The 17,165-nt window shown below is 43.2% G+C and overlaps 1 protein-coding gene across 3 annotated transcripts in view; it reads right to left on the bottom strand.

The window, feature by feature from the left end:
• Window positions 1–4,955: 4,955 nt before the first annotated feature.
• col5a1 (procollagen, type V, alpha 1) overlaps window positions 4,956–17,165 on the bottom strand; it is a 77,674-nt gene continuing 65,464 nt past the window's right edge. The window contains exons 50-67 of one of the 3 annotated variants that reach the window (XM_086053850.1): window positions 16,422–16,475; window positions 16,169–16,276; window positions 16,041–16,094; window positions 15,896–15,949; window positions 15,763–15,816; window positions 15,630–15,683; window positions 15,410–15,517; window positions 15,280–15,333; window positions 15,144–15,197; window positions 14,860–14,967; window positions 14,643–14,696; window positions 14,530–14,565; window positions 14,394–14,447; window positions 13,823–14,090; window positions 13,340–13,452; window positions 11,339–11,407; window positions 7,792–8,025; window positions 4,956–6,622 (exon numbers count right to left, since the gene is read on the bottom strand). In XM_086053850.1, coding sequence (XP_085909976.1) covers window positions 6,476–6,622; window positions 7,792–8,025; window positions 11,339–11,407; window positions 13,340–13,452; window positions 13,823–14,090; window positions 14,394–14,447; window positions 14,530–14,565; window positions 14,643–14,696; window positions 14,860–14,967; window positions 15,144–15,197; window positions 15,280–15,333; window positions 15,410–15,517; window positions 15,630–15,683; window positions 15,763–15,816; window positions 15,896–15,949; window positions 16,041–16,094; window positions 16,169–16,276; window positions 16,422–16,475 — 1,677 coding nt within the window. In that variant the 3' untranslated portion in view covers window positions 4,956–6,475. Of the gene's footprint in view, window positions 6,623–7,791; window positions 8,026–11,213; window positions 11,283–11,338; window positions 11,408–13,339; window positions 13,453–13,822; window positions 14,091–14,393; window positions 14,448–14,529; window positions 14,566–14,642; window positions 14,697–14,859; window positions 14,968–15,143; window positions 15,198–15,279; window positions 15,334–15,409; window positions 15,518–15,629; window positions 15,684–15,762; window positions 15,817–15,895; window positions 15,950–16,040; window positions 16,095–16,168; window positions 16,277–16,421; window positions 16,476–17,165 lie in introns of all 3 variants that reach the window. The other 2 variants (XM_086053851.1, XM_086053852.1) reach the window with 2 other exon arrangements.

Here is a 17,165-nt window from a genome sequence, read left to right as displayed (position 1 = left end):
ACGACGACACAGGTGCGCTGTCGCCAAACGCAGCTGGAAATTCGACGCGATGTCTCGCTCAGTCGTGTGTGGCACTTATGCTGACCACCTGCAGGCTTTTAGTGTGAATCTCGGGGAAAAAAAAAAAACCCTCATACAAGTGACCCAGTTTGGAGCAACAATGAGGACAAACGTCCCAAACTCTCAGTGCACCAAAATGGCCATCAGTGCTCATTTAAGGGAGACAAAACATGCGTTTACCCCCCCCACACACACATTGTTAGAACTTTCCTGGTATCTTAATCACAAGTTTGTAGCATGCTTTCATCAAAATACCCCAAGGGTCAAGAATTTATAGCACAATTAAAACTCAGTTTCTTGTCTTGCTAAAATTAGCTGGTCCGAGGAGGCGGCCCTGTTGCATCCAAGTGAATGACTGGACACCCCCAAGCTGCTTATATTGCTATGACCAATTGCGTGTATGGATTTCGTTACCGTGACGACTGGAGGTGGCGCTAGTAGATTCAATAGCCAAGCGAGCATCATAAATAGCAGTGATTCCCAACCCAATTTGATCCAATTATACTTTATTGGTCCAAAAAAAATACCATTTATGTACCACAATTAATGTTGCTATTTTTGTTCATCTAGCTTTGCGTGCAGTCTATAGTGACAGGTAGAACAATTAAAAATCTTACACACTCTTGCCATTCATTAAACACAAGGCCCACATTTTACACTCAGAAAGTAAATTGTGGCGAGAATTATTTCAGTTTCATTCCACATATAGTTTTTACGATATTTTTGTTTTGCGTGCTGTGATATTTTTGCGATGTAAACAATCTGCCTTGGATCAATAAAGTTTAGGAAACACTTTTCCATAGAAGCCAGACAAAAAAAACAAACAATTAAAAACATTCTCACTCATGGAAGCAGCACTTCATGCGTTACACTTGTGGCACATGGACATGTCACCAAATACAGCATTCGTTTGCCCACGTCCGGCTCCATTCGCTTCAGCCGTGATGTCAGCGCCGAGATGTAGCTCTTTTCCACGATGTCACCAGCGGCTGATGCAACTTAATGCCACAGCTGCGTTAAATTGGCAGAAAGCGGGAAGGTGATCGATGTCACATGGGCACCCCCGGGGGACCAACGGACGGTAAATTGGATCTGGAGGGGAAGGGGGAGAGTTGAGTCAAGGCGGTGGATGATGAGGCTTGGCAGAGGCGGAAGAACACGTCACCGACATAGCCGACAAGTTACAACCGGAGGTATCAGAGGTGACCGATTGAGCAGTGTGATGTGACCATGTGTCAGCATGTCTACATGGGTGTTTTCACACTCGGAGATTTTAGTCTTGGGTTTTAATGGGAAACCCAGCTGGTTTCCCCCACAGGCGCTGTTCAGTTGGACAGGTGTGAACACGGCAATCCAACTCGGTCAGCTGCTTGAGGTTTGATGTGCATTTATTTTGGGGTGTCTAGTACAGGGATGGGCAACTGAAAAGCTGGAGGGAGGCCACAATTGGTGTGGTCTGTTTGATTCAGCGAGAAGCCAGGCTGCTGCATTTTGAACCAGCTGACTGATGGTTCCAGGAGTGAGTTCCGTTTCCCGGTGACAATGGTTTTGCCAGTCGAAGGCGGATCAGAATCATGCCGGGTGGCCTTCTCCTGATATTATGTAGAGGAAGCTACCAACAACCTTGCGTTAGGACTTAGCGTCACTCAGTTTTGAAAAATGTCTTTGGAAAAGTAGTAACAATGGTAAAAATGGGAGCGAAGACATAAAAACCATCGAGACGAGCGCTGAAGGCGGCGGCGGCAACGAGGGAGGCGAGCGAGATGTTTTGATGTGTAAATGCGCCACCCGAGGCTGCCATGTTTCCCCTGCAGGATGGCAGGTAACAACGTCGGGTTGACGCGTGGCATAACAAGTCGGAGCAGAGATCATTAACATGCAAAAAAAAAAAAAAAATGTGTTGTGCTGTCATAGGGGATAGCAAACATCCGAGATTTCTCGAGAGCAAGGAGGGGAATAAAAAAAAAAAAAGTTTCTCCGTAGACTTAAAATAGAACGTCGCTCATCCTTGGCTGAGTTGGCATTGGAGGGGCAAAAAGGGAATGTTTAACCAAAATGACTTTGAGGCTTCTCTCAGCAGGAGACGCTTTGTAGCGCCGCTGCAGAATGTAGCCTTGATTTAATTAGATGGTGGGCTTTAAGTGCCAGAAGGGAAGACCATATGGTCCTGCGCCCGTAATCCTCCCCCAACCCCTCCTCAAGCACGTTAGGCTCAAGATGCCGAGGTGAGTGTTGGCTTTGAAGCCGAGCGCATCCCCCTCACCACAGAGAGACCAGGCCAAAGAGAACTACGATACGAGACCCCAAGACAATCGCCAAGGACAGGCCCATGTTGACGTCGTCTTGTCTCGCTTCACGCTTGATGAGTTTTTATGAACTGCGCACGCTCCAAGATAGAATGACTTCCTGAATTTTTGTGTGACAAGAGTGACTCTGGTGGTGCTACACTAGCATTGGATGAAAAATTAATGAAGGTTAATGTAAATGCAGCAAAGCTAGTAGAAGTACTCGTTTATGGCACTGCCAGAGGAGCTTGGATGTTAACAACATTGTCCAAGCAACGTGACAAGATTTCCTAAATTGCTGAGTCTGGTTGGGATGGGCCATTTAAAGCTGAGGACAATGCACCAAGCATTTTGAAAATCAGGTGTTGGGTTCCGGAGAAATTGAGTTTAGTTTGTGATACAGATTAATTTATTGCATGTTTGTTAAAAAATAAATGGGAAGAGGACCTAGGAAAAAAAAAAAATGCATATTAAATCGCAATTCACAATCCGATCATTTTCAAAAGCATTCAGGCTTAGCTTCAACCCCAAGTGGCAAAATGAACCTGTCTTAAGGCGCGGCTTCTTGAGACTTTTTTGCAGGTATACTTATGATACTTACGTTGACCAAATTTCATGTTGCTAAATGAAACTGCCTTTGGGGGCTGACTTTTCAACCCCTAAAACTACCCTATCAAGTGTTGATTTTCACCAGGATGGCCTTTTTGAGTATGAGAACGTATTCAGGGATGAGGAAATGGGCTTAGCCACAAACCTGCACGCTGATATATACAGCACATCAAAAATATTTAATCCACCTCTTGTATGTACACCTCTCTCCGTCCTAACGCGTGCATATATCATATTTTAGAGCCCTCATTTGCATCAGCAAATAACACGTTTGGAATTCTCTTGTTGTTCTGCAAATGATTTAACAGGGAATAAAAAAAAAAAGAAAAGCTGAGCGCCTCGTGAAATATTCTGTCATTAAAAAGGGCCCGATTCACCCGGGCGCCTTTGACTGAAGTCGACACAAAGCTGACAAACGTCACCTCGCACCTGAGGACGTGAGCAGGATTTACGGCTTAATCAGCGGCCATATTGGCGATACATCACTTTACGTGTTTGTTGTTACCTTTAAGACATCTGGATTGACAGCAACGGGCTTATAAGACGTCTAATTAAAATGGAAAAATGGTAGCATTGCATTTTTTATTTTTTCAAGCTTCCAATCCAGATTCATTGTGCAAAAAAAAAAGAAAAACGGCACAAAGATTCTAGCAAGACAATAATAAGCGTATTTGTAATTTATTAAGGGTCTGAAAATATCTGGCAGTGATTGAGTAAAAGACGACAAACCGAAAAGCCAACATCCATACGTAAGGCGCATTAGATTAAAAGGTACACTGTCGATTTTAGAAATCTCGACTATAACTGTCGTCATAAACGTGTACTGTATTCAGAAACAAATCTCTGAATTCATTTTACACATAGTCTATAAGGAGGCCCAGATTTCACACACAAGTACATTTGTTAGTGAATTGCGATCATTATTTTCACTATATATGCTTTTTGTATCATTTTTATTTTGCGGCATGCCATGGGATTGTTCTCATGTGAAATATGTGCCTTGGCTTACCACGGGTTGGGGAAACGCTGCCTCGAAAGGCATTCAAATTCTAATGAGAACGCCTCATTTAAAGAGCATTGTGGATTCCGTTTAGACGGGTCAAGATGAGGGAGATTCGGGTTGGCCGTGTTCTCCATTGTGTCGGGGCGTAATTGCTTTGGGCCAAAGGATACTCGGTGATCAGAAGTCGGGTCCCGCCGCCGCTGACCCACTTGCATGCCAATCAGATAAGCGGTGAGATAAGCTGCAGTGCACATCGCCGGATTTTAATAACGGGTTCTTCCGCTCCAAGGGGCTTCCAGATTGAACAGGAGATATTTTCCATTCGTTGATGCGCCGCCGTGATAAAGCTCTCACCGCCCAGGCGTTGCCAAGACCAGTTAGGGTATGGCAGAATTTTACCAACGCCATGCTGTTTCTTCTGAAAAAAGTAATCCAAGACTGTCCCCAAAAAGAAATCAGCTGACAGTTGTGTGTTTGGTGTTAGTTTTAGTCATACCACTCCACACCAGCAGGTAGCGCAACATTTTTCCTTAATACAAGCTCTTGGGAAGTTAGTCAGAAGAATGCAAGCATCTTTTCCGAGGTGAACAAAGTTCAGACAAAACGGCTGCTGTGAGCAACAGCTACACTCACCTGTTCATCAGTGCCGTCATTTTTTTACCAACTTGTGACAGTCAGTCAGGAGAGTGACAACATCATTTTAAATAAGAAAAAAACACGTTAAAGACAACACAAGTCCCATTAAAACTGTTATGTTCGCAATGGCTACACTCACCTCATCAGTGTCTTCCAGTTTACAAACTTGTGAAAGTCAGTCGAGAGAAGTGTGAAAACATTCTTTCCAATGAAAAAAAACATGTTTAAAACAACAAAATTCTATATTGAACATGAAAACAATGACCCAGTTACTGTATGTAAGAGCTAGATTAAAACGCAATTACGTTAGTAACCACAAGCTGCAGTCCGGATTCGCCGATTGATTCAACAAAGACAACTCAAAAGATATAAACTCTTTATACTGGAATGTCTTTTTTTACACTTACATTTGTGATGTATATTTTTTATTTGTTTCATTAAATAATACAATAAATATATAATGGTGACGACAACAAGAGAGCAAACTTAACCATTTCATGCATACAGATGAGTTTTAATGCTTCAAAAGACATACAAAGGAGTGGATGGCCACAGTAAACTTTGATTTATTGACATTTTGAAAACAAAAAAAATTGAGAGGAAAAAAATAGATCTATTTTTTTTTTTTGCCCGTACACAGGTTTGACAAACAGACTGACAAAAATGTTTTAAAAATAAATCAGAACAATGGCTACTTCTGGCAAACAAACAGGAAATGCATCCGGTTTTCAACTACAAAGCATATGGAGAAATTGTTCAAGTCACATATTTGTTATATTCATTTTTATTATTTTTCAAAACTATGAAACAACGGAAAAGAATGTATGTTAAGGGCTGTTGAAAATTCTGTGGTAAGATACTAGTGGTCATAAGCATAAAAGAGTGCATAGGTTGAAAAGTTATAATTAAAATAAAAACCTGTTTCAGAAGAAGAAAAAGCACCTTTCCCATTCGAAATGTCGACTTTAAAGCTCTCTTTTTGTTTTGTTTTTTTGGCATGGGTTTTCGTCACGAACAAAAAAAAAAAAAAAAAAAAAAACGCTCTTTGGATTCTTTCTTGTCACTCTGATTCATTCCCGAAAATCAAGCAGATGGCTGTGTTGAGAGGTGAAAAAAAAACGTACAATATGCAGCAAAAAGATCCACGTGGAAAAATTGAAAAGTGTAGCACCACAGAAGAGAAAAATAGCACCGAAGTTCTTCCGATTTTCAGGTGACGTCATCCGATTTTTTATTTTTTTAGGTTGTTCGTTGCAAATCATTCGAACTGCTATTGTTCTTTCCTTTTATTTCCATTCATACAAACAAGAATCCCCAATTTTTTTTTGTCCCTCGTTTGTCGTCTTTTTTTTTAACGCGTCAGATTTCGTCGTCATTGTTGTCGATGATGATGATGATGATGTCATCGCAGTATCCGCCCAGTCGATTGAGTCACATGCATGTTTTGAAGCCAGTAGAGCAATAGAACAAACACCAGCATCAATATACAGAATGTACTTACAAACATAAAAATTATTTATATATTTATATATATTTATAATAAAAAAAATAAAATAAAAAAAAAAAGGGCAGGGAGGGGGAGGGACAATTATGCACAAACGAAGCTCCCAACAATTAAGCAAAGATTGAGCGCGACAGGAAGCAGGAGCCAAAATGGAGTCCGTGGCGGGAGATGACACTGGTGCGAATGGCACCGTGTGATCATCCAGTTTCAAAACTTGCATGTGATGGAGAAGGCAGCTGAGGTTTCAAGGTTATTTCCTCTCATCCTACAGAATTTTGCTTTATGGAAAAAAAACAAAAAACATTTTTACAAATAGAATTGTCCTAGAAACAAAAATAAGTGTTGTTTGTTTGTTTTTCTTTCAATTTTGCTCAGTCTTTAGCCGACGAAGCAGACAGGGCCCACTTCGAAGCCGAACTTCTGCGTGGAGCCGCCGAAGTCGTTGAACATGATGTCCACAAATGGCACCTGCTCCACCTTAGGAGTGTTGATCTCCAGTACTGTCCTGTCGTAGCCCTTTTTCAGCTGCGGGAGAGAGAAAGCGGGAAAAAAACGACATGAATCTAGAGGAAATGAGCTTGAAGCCGGGTACACACATACCATTCATCGAGAAAGTCAGCAAAGATCGGATGTCTCTAAAACATCAGCCTGACTGATTATCCTGACATGTGGCCGTGTGGGGTGTGTTAAGAGCGCTTTTTTATTAAACTGGGCTCTTTGAAAAACAGTTCAAGAGGGAAGTCAACCCAACCATATTTTTTTTTCATGAATATGTTCTATGTAGGCCCACTAGTTGAAACAAGGCATTCTGATAAATATTGCATTTGTGGAATAAGAGTTAATCCAGACGTTTTTAGCCATCTCTGGGGGCGGCCATTTTGTCAATTCTGTCGACTGAAAATCACAGTGTCTCGGGGCTCAGGTAACGACTAATCACGGCTCACCTGTTTTTTGAAGCAGAGCCATGATTGGTTTTTATCCAAGCCCTGAGCTTTTGTGATGTCATTTTCAGTTGACAGAAGTGACAAAATACACGCCCCCTGAGATGGCTAAAAACGGCTGGATTTTGCTGCTTAACTCATATTCCACAAAAATAATATTAAGCATAATGCTGTGTTTCAACTAGCCTGCATATAACATATTCTTGAAAAAACTATGTTTGGGTTGATTTCCACTTTAAGCCACTAAGATAGCAAATCCTTCAAAAAATAGAGTAGACGCATATGGATAATTGGGCTGAACTTGAGCTTTTGTTTAATTTTTGGGCATCTTGTCTTGGCCTTATTTACAAATAACTTTAGACTCGGCCATTGGCTGCCGTCACCATCATTTGTTTTTATTTGTTTCTATGACAGTCGATCGTAATACTGTACGTTCTTTTGTGAAACTGTCCGTAGCAAAATCATTGATTCATCTTGACCTTCGTCAAATTAGCTCCGCCAACAAAAAAAAAAATCCCCCATCATTCAACCCCTAGTGTGAGGTGCGTTAAGGATGATTATTCTTCCCGATTTGCTTGGAAAAGCCTCAAGTCCGCCAATCATATTATGTGTAAACCAGTTCAATACTTACTATAGAAAGTCCTGTCAAAACGTGGTCCACGCATCACAATAATTTGGATGAATTTGAGCAATTTCTTTTGTTGCGCTAAAAAAATAGAGGACTAAAGTAATAGCAGCACCCCCTTATCTTACCGCGCAGCCGTCCATCACGGCACGGATGTAGGGGTTGTTGTCGTACGACATCTCCTCGTCATTGGAGCCCAGGAAGCGAATGGCCTTGTCGTAGTTGTCGCCCTCCTGGTCATGCCAGGCCACCGACTGGTGGCAGCTGTACGTCAGATTCTGGCGGGCGGCGGCGCTCAGCAGGCGCATGAAAGTCATCTGTACCACGCCGATGGGGTTGCCCTCAGCGTCAACGTAGGAGAGCTGCAACCGAAAGGAACAGCGCGAGTTGTTTTGAGTCCACTTTGGAAACGCTAAAAAATAACAAATAAGCGAGACAACCAGCTTGGTGATTGATAGAAGCAAAGATGGTGACGAAAAAAAAAATAAAAATAATCTGCAGTATCTATTAGCGTGACTTTTGTTACTTTTTGTTTTGTTATCATTGTTTTAACATGACACGTAGGTACGTTACATTTTCGGCTACATTTGTATGACTTCATCGATGTCGACTCTTTACAGAAACATGACCACTTAGCACGGACATCTTGCGTGATTTTATGTTTCATCATGACAGAAGCTAAGTTCATTACATACAACTAGAACGCTACAGTGAATGTCATTACTGCCAACTAGTCTATCGTAACTGTTCTGTGATGACATTTTCAGACACACTTGTTACCGCCGTACACCAAAAACTACTACGACTTTGCTTTATTATATTATTATATGATAGCCGGTGTAATTGTGACAGCTAATTGCATCTTCTAATGATTTTTTATGGTTGTCTTGGCTCGTGTGTTGAAATCACAACATTGTAAATGTGTTTGGAATGAGCTAATGATGCTAAAACTTATTAAATCAAATCCTAATCATCCTATATGCTAACTATATGGCAGTTGTTTCTAAATGAGGACATTAGCATTAGCTGTGGTTTTTTTTTTTTTGTTTGTTTGTTTTTTGTTTTACAATTCTATACTGGTGTAGTTGCAGTGAAGTGAGCCAGATCCGTTAGCATGAAGAGACAGCATGACCCGTGACTCTGACTTGTATACCAACCATGAGGCATCCATTAAGGTCCACATTTTGGCTTGGTCTCTCCCGACAAACTTACTGGGCGCATGCGGAATGGCAGCCATTGGAGCAAAGCGTCCTTTTGTCACCATGTCTTCTCCATGCACTTTCATTCATTCATTCATTCATTCGTTCGCATGCATCTCCTGAGCCACAGTAGCCACACTAACACGGGACTTGATAACCAGTTTAATGGTACACTGGAGTTCAAATGGCTCAAATAGCCACTCCAATGGTTTGAGATTGTTGAGAAATATGAAAGGAGGAGCTACATATGTAAAGTATCTCTTAATATAGAAAGCAGAGGTAGGCATTCAACTGGTCCGTCAGTCCGTCACTGACTAACGCCCGTTTTGCTGATGACTGAAGAATGATGGGACACGTTTTAAAAATGACGGACTAAGCACTGACGGAAGTGGATTTTCGTCCGTCAGTGTAATCGTCACTAACCGTATCCGTCACTGTCGAACGCCTGTTTTGGCCGACGTTTTTTGGGGGGGGGAGGGGCGTTGGACGGAGCGACAGACTTCTGACGGATTAACTGATGGACTTAACTGACGAACTGACTGAGGGACTAATGAACTGACAATAAATCAGTTTGTCACGACAAATGACGGACTGACTAATGACAGACGGGTACCCAGGCCGCTGACGGATGATAAATGACGGACCAGCATAATGTTGTAAAATGCCCAACTCTGATAGAAATATTTATCATGAAAATGTGATTGTGTGGAATTTCTGGACTATTTTATATTTTTATAGTATGTTATAAAATGGCTTGAAAGAGGAGGAACTAAAGTGTTCAAACCCAAAAGCTCTCAAATTCTGCACATTATAATGAGTTTTGTTTGTCTCTGGTTTCCAGGTTAGACCAATTTTTTAAGTTAAACTATTCTAAGTTAATAAACTTTGATTTGAAAATGAAGTTCAAATTGTAAAATTACAGATTGTGTTAGAACGTCAACGTACCATTTAAGCATTAAAGATCATTGACACCGTGGCTCAAAGAGTTCAGATGATCATGCTTCTTCCCGCCCCGCCCGTGCTCAGCGTGTGGATACAGGAACATTACCTCTTCATCATCATCATTACCATCATGATCATAACAGCCTCAATGTACTGAGGTTCCCAGAAGCCCCTGGGTGGCTGGTGGCTGAGTGTCCTGACCCGCTGGACTCACAAAATCTACACGCAAAGTCAAATTAGATTTTGAAGAAGGTCGTGGAAATGAAGGTTGTGTTCATGTTTGCTTGTAATGCCGTTCAAACCCAAGTAAGAATCAAACTAGAGAATAGAGACCTTGTTTTACCTGTTTACCTCAAAGACCAAAGACACAGACAGTAACACAGGGGAAAATCACACAAATAGGTTTGATTCATTTGTCAAAAGCACCGAATACGGTGTATATCTGGTGTTCTTTCTGTATTAAGCTCATCCAGTAAAAAAATATATATTCATGGTTCGCTTTGTGTTTTTTTTTTCCCTTTAGCTCCCTATAAACTACGCTGTTTGTGATTTTGTGCTCTCACACCCTAAGTGTGCCAAAGTCCTGACTAATAGTAAAGTATGAATTGGTGTCAAGGAAGTAGAGTATGCTGAAGAGCACACTAATGTTCTACAGCACAGTAGATGGGAATCACTGGGCTTGATTCCACAACTCTAGCCCTTGAACCTCAAGCGTAAACCCCTAGAACGCTCAAAAAAATCTCACCCTCAAAAAAACCTACGTGTAAGTGTAGGTTGGCCCATAATTGTCCCCCGATCAATGCCCACCCAGTACTTGTCTGGACCAGAGTAGCAAATGTTTGAACACAACCTTCAAGTGGAACCTTTTTCGAATTTCATCTTTTTATTTGTTTTTTTTTAGATGTAGCATAGTAATCATAAGTGATTCTTCCTGAGTTGACAGCGTCAGGATATACAGCCACTCTCTTGGGATTTAGGACAGGGTGGCGGCAGGACCAGACGAGCCATCAGCCCGCCCACTCACCCGTCCGTCTGTCCCTGTTCTGGTTTTGGACTGAAGGAGCATGCGTGTCATGCCAAGTCATGCACCACCATAACCATCTTAACAGCAAGTCAAGCCGTGTGCGCCGCATATATAGTACATACACTACTTATAAAAAGTTACGGATGTTGGGCTTTCAGGTGAAATTTCAGGATTGAGCTAAAATCCACTATAACCTTTACATTTACGCAAATTTCACCTGGATAGGTTATTGTGCAATTTAGGTTAATCCGAAATTTCACCCAAAAGCCAAATATCCCTTACTTCTTCTGAGTAATGTGTTATAGTTCAGGTGCAGTACCATAACCATGCACGGCCTAGGGACCCACACAATCCCAGCCTGGGCCGCAGGCGGGGGGCCACTTACCAGGGAACCTCTCTTGTAGTGACTATACCATGTGCCTGGTGAGTCTTTGGGCCATTTTGCCATTTTGCTCTGTAAAAACCATATAACAGCCATTCAGGGAAAGGGAGTCGGAAAGGCCGGCTTACCAGTTTACCACGTTTGAATTCACTGAACCAGGAGCCGGGGTTCTCCTTTAACCATGAGGTGAGTCTAGCCTGGGGGGCACGGATCGACAGGAAGAAAAAATCATTAGTGTTGCCCAGGAGGGAGAGATGATTAGTCCACCCCTTTCTTGCTCATGCTTGTCCTTTGGGAGGCTATGAGGAGTGGGGGTAGCTGTCCACACCTGCCGGAATGGACCGTAGCATAGCAGTGCCACTTTGGCCAAAACAAACTGCAGCTGGCAGCTAATTGTTGCTGTAAAAATTGCGGCGTACGCAGAGATGAATGAAGACAGCAAGGTCCGCCGGGGGCTTTACTGCGGCGCTATTTAAAGATCAGCAGTCCTCAGCTCTTTGACATTGATGAAGCTTTCTACAGCTCTGTATTAAAACTGTCGTCATGGGCGTAATGCGCTAATGAGCGATGCGTTGGGAAGTTAACCATGGTATATAATGTGGATGGAACATCCGCAGAAAGATATTGAAGGGGTGTACCCATAAAATTAAAAGGTAAAATCCATAAAGACGTTGTTTGACCAGAAATGAAAGTAGAAGAAGCTTGATGTTCTCGAAATAAAGACGTTGAGATGGATGCCCAAAGTGATGACAAAAGACAGAGTAAGAAATCAATACGTCAGGGTGTTGGTAAAGGTGACCCAGGGTCAAAGAAAGTACAAGACTCAGGTGGTGCAAAATGCAAAATGATGAAAAATGGAAGAAAAACAAAAAAAGACCAAGAAACAGATGGAGAGCGTGTATCCAATCAGATCTGAAAGAGAAAGAAGTGGATAAAAATAACACTTTTAACAGAAACGTTTGGAGATGGCTCACACAAAATGGTGCCCTTCAAATGGAGAAAAGTCGAAATGACGAAGAGATGCGTCAGGAAAGCACCCAAGTGACTTTTACGCATCCATACATGTTCCCTTAGCGTTGCTAATATAAACTGAGAAGCAAACAAAACAGCTCATGATGACAACTCTTGCTTTGGATGTGTTTTTTTTCAGATGAGGAATTTCTGAACACCAGAAGCAAAACATGATCGTTTTTGGAGCTTGACATCAAACATTTTTCTAGGGCCATGAATGGCTTTTCCAAATCTGTTGCGTCATCATCTGTAATTCACATTCCTCCATGATGCCTTATTAAACCCCAAGATCTCAATCAATCAAGGTCTCAACCTCGGCTCTCTAGTTGCATCTTTTTAAGTCATGTCATCTTCGTTGTCTTAAAAATATGTGGTGAGCCTCTTTTAACAAAGGAGTAGAAAGTACACGTTTGTTTTTAAATTGTACGGAGTACAAGTAAAAAGTAAAGAGAAAAATAAATACTCAACTGAAGTACAGAAATGAGAAAAAAATGTACTTGAGTACCGTAAGCATTTATACTCCCCAACCCTCTCCCCCACCTCCCCAACGGGCCAGAAAGCGCTCAACTACTGGTAATAACGCAAAGCCTTGACAGCGCGGGATTTATTTTCTTCTCCATCTCAGCTTCATTATTCCTGGCTAAAGCAAACTGACGCCGCTCCTCCGTGGGGTTGGGTGTGGGTGGTGGAAAGGGGTGTCTTGTTGAGGGGTCTCATTAAAATGGCCGCCACACAGCACTCCCACCCGACAGATCGCACCGCCGCTCTTGTCTTCACGTAATGAAGCAAAACCTGGTTAAATTGTCTCTGTCTCTATGCCGGCCTGTTCGGAAATGAATAAAGGCAAGAGAATGTACAAGTGAGGGCCGACTGTTAGAATGGTAACATTACCCCCTCGTACACCCCCCCCCCCCCCTCATCCACACACATACACACACAGATGCTCCCTGTACTCTAATGGAGGCTGGTAACATGGATACCAGAGTGGAAATAAATAACACAATTTACTGTCAAAATCAGTGCGCTGATTATGTATTAAGTTGTACGGTTGCTAGCATGTGAGTCGTGTTACCCGCTCCGTTGGAGCCAAGAATAAAAATAGCAACACCCCTACTCACTCCTTCAGACTTCTTGTCGGGGAAGATGCAGCTCTCGCCACCGGCTGTGAAGTTACAATAAACCTTGAAGGAGTCCCGGGAGCAGCCCTGGTTGGGATCAATCCAGTACTCGCCTGTGGAAAGTCAGAAGTGGCATGGGTTTCATTTGACCCTCGAGGATTACACTCGGCATTCCCTTGCTATATCGCGGTTCACCTACCACAGCCATGCTAGGTCATAGACTAAAAGTACCGACTTGTCTGTCAGAAATCCATGCAACATCAGGGAAATATGCGGTTTATTTATTTTGCCTGGGATTCTAGTCTATCTACTATACGATGGGCCAATCTGAGTCATAACAATAGCTATAGTGTTACATGTGTGCCTTTATGAGGCGTGGCCAAGTGAGTGACATCAGGAACATGGTCCGTTAGTCTTCGCGTGGGCGTCCGGATGTGAGTTTTGGCTAACTGTCTGGTCGTTAACGGCGCAGCGGGTACCAACCGTCAGGGAAGTCCGGGTGGCACAGCTGCAAGTCTTTGCAGGTGCGAGCAGGGTTGGCCTGTGTGCCCAGCGGGTGCTTCATTTGCTCGATCTCCAGCTTGAGCGAGTTGAGCGAGCCAAAGATCTCCTCCATACCGTCGTCATAGTCTTTGTAGTTGGTATCCGCTGCCTCATCGTCCATCATCTGGCTAGCGTCGATGTTTCTGCGCGAGCGGCCCTTGGTGGAGGCCTGGAGGGGCAGTGGGTGGATGACGTCGCCTGGGGGACCCTTTTACAGAGACAGGAAAGATTTTTCTAGTGGAACTTGAACATTCACCTCATTAAATGTTCAAACTGTGACTGTTTTTTCCAGTGAAGTACATTTTACAATGCTGTTGTATTTAATTCTGAAGTATCATATATTTGCATTTAATATTTTCGAACTATTTTCTTATAAACATTCATTTATATGCAGTTTTAAATTGACTTAGCTAAATATTTTTGAGATCAGGCTAAGTGTAACAAATTTGACAACACTGTGTTAGCTCATCAGAATCATTCACATCTAGCTGGTGAATAAGTCTTTCCTTACCGGAGGGCCTTGAATTCCTGGTGAACCAGTCTCTCCCTTTGGTCCAGTTTGACCCTGAAAAAGACCAGTTAAAGGAATCCTTAATTGCGGTGCATTAAAAAGTAGTCTGTCTGCTCTTATTCGTCTGACAACTTACAGATGAACCTTTAGCACCTTTGGGACCAGGAGGACCCTGACGACACAAAGATGATAATGTTAACATGATTTCATCAAACAAGACGAAGTAACATATGAATGACAGAGTCTTACGGGTAATCCAGGAGGACCAAGCGGACCAAGAGGACCAGAAGGACCAGCAATACCCTAAAGTAAGAAAGAAGACAGTAGAATTATTGTAGTTGTTAGTTAGTTTGCAGCAGGGTTGTGGAATATGTGGATAGCATGGTCTAATGTTAAGCGGTTAACCCTTTCTAGGACCACCTTCCATGGCAATGGGCTTTCCCGCCCGCCCATTTTTTTCACTCACGTTGTCTCCTTTGGGGCCACCAGTTCCCGCCGGACCGGGAAGACCTCTGTCGCCCTTTTCTCCCTGCTCGCCCGGAGGTCCAATAAGACCGATGAGACCCGGGTGGCCCTGAGGAGAGAGCGCACAGCTAGTCAATAACACACCAGCACAGACATTTGCGCCATCATACATCTAACTGCCAGACGGTGCTCTAATGGTTTGATGGCTGCGGGCAAACAACACAGCTGATCAATCGGCTAGGAAATGAGTCCATTAGTCTTTGTTGCTACAGTTTGTGACCTCACCTTCTCTCCTTTGATACCAGAGTCTCCTTTCAAACCAGGTAAGCCCGGAGGACCCTGTGGTTTTGGAGGAGATAACAGTGTGATTAGTATCTGGGTCACTAACCCACCAACACACTTGCGTCAAAGTTAAACTCACCATTGGCCCGGGAGGTCCATCTGGACCAGGAGCACCAGGTAGACCTTGTTCCCCCTGGGTACAAATAACAAGCAGTGATGTTGAGCTCATCAAAAAACAGAATTTAATTTTTCACAACATTAAAACTTACAACGGGGCCAGGGATTCCCCTCAAGCCTTCAGAACCGGGTTTGCCGGGCGATCCTTGAGGTCCAACAGGACCGGTTTTTCCTTGAGGACCTTCCAAGCCGGGCTCTCCCTTATGGCACGGAAATAAAATCACACACATGGAGGATTTTAGCGTCAGCTCGGGCTGTAATGTCGTTTTTTTACATAATTCTACATTTTGAACTCATGCTTTTATCTTTTACCTTGGTTCCTTTCTCCCCTTGTCTTCCCTCAGGTCCCGTCACTCCGGGTGGTCCCTGTTTGGGAAAATATGGCATAATCATTGTCTTGAATATGATTTCAGGTAGAAAAAGAGCACGGGAGGAGCATACTGACTCTCTTTCCTGGTGGTCCAGAGGGACCAGACTCTCCAGTCGGTCCAGGGGAACCCTAGATGGAAATGTTATAAAATGAAACGTGCGAAGTACATAACAGTGTAAGTGGGATTTATAAATCATGGCACACTCACAGCTTGACCGGCCTCGCCGTCATCTCCCTTGTCACCAGGTGGGCCATCTAAACCCTGCACAACACAACCAGAATCCAGCCTTTTATGTCAGTAGTCAACAAGAAATACAGAGTTTGTTCAGTCACAGTTTAGACGTCATACATACAGCTGGACCAGGCTCTCCGGGGGGACCTGGATCACCAGGGAAGCCGCTTGGACCCTGAAAGTCAACACAACCGTCTTAAAGCACATTTCAATACAAACTGTGATGAGATGAGTCCAGATGGAACTTACAGGGCTGCCTTTGGGACCATCATCTCCAGGGGGACCCTTGGGTCCAGGTGGTCCAGCAGCACCGGCCGGACCGCCCTCTCCCTTCTCTCCTCGCTCTCCTCTCGGTCCCTGGAATAATGCAAGCACAAATTAATATACAGAATGTTCAGTGCAGCAAAGAGCCTGAAAGTGGTTGAAAGGGATGTGGGTTTTCACAGACCCTGACAAAAATGTTATGCTCCCGGGTGTGGAGGTCAGTGACAAAGTTACTCACCGGTGGACCACCATCTCCCTGAAGACCTGGCTCTCCGGTCTCACCAGCATCTCCCTGGAGAGAGAGAGCAAGAGGACAGGTGAGAGACATTTTCGGACATTTGTCGACTGTGGCGGAGAAATAAAAGTGGTTTTCTGGAGAGATTTAATAATGGCAACTCTTGTGGTACAGCCCACTAGTTCACCACACAATGAAGCCTATCTCCATTTTTATGTACCGTATGAAGACCCTATCTTGTGGCTTTACATCCCCTCTGGGCCTGACTGCTTCTCATTTGCTGACAACAGCCCAAGTACCAGCATGACTGACAGCTACTCAGCACTGTTATTATGCTGATGTTCTGCCTCGTAAAAGTGCCATTTCGGCGGAAGTGTCATTAGCCCAAAGAGAGATGTGAGAGCGTGGTGTTGTCATTTTGCAACAGAGAAGATTAAGCTATCAAGAGGTCTGTGAGAAGCATTTTTCCATCTTCTTTCTCTACAAAATCAACCGTGCAATTTTCCTTGACAAACCTTTTCATACGCTCTTTAAATGTTGATTTTTTTTTTTTTTTTTTTTTTAAGGTATTGCCACTGTAAACTCCTCCAACACGGAATGGGGGCATGAAGCCGCCCCGATATATTTGCCATCAGGTAGTAAGGTCCTTTTTTACTGTTGGGTAAATGCTAAATTTTTTAGAAAAATGTCCCACCTTTGGAAGTAGTAACAAACTCCTATCACACAGCCTGTAAACATCAACTCTGA

The sequence above is a fragment of the Filicampus tigris genome, chromosome 15 (assembly GCF_054856515.1).
Source record: "Filicampus tigris isolate MCC_2025a chromosome 15, RoL_Ftig_1.0, whole genome shotgun sequence".
Lineage (NCBI taxonomy): Eukaryota > Metazoa > Chordata > Actinopteri > Syngnathiformes > Syngnathidae > Filicampus > Filicampus tigris.
The sequence above is the reverse complement of the archived record's forward strand: the minus strand, read 5'-3'. Positions and strand labels throughout refer to the sequence as shown.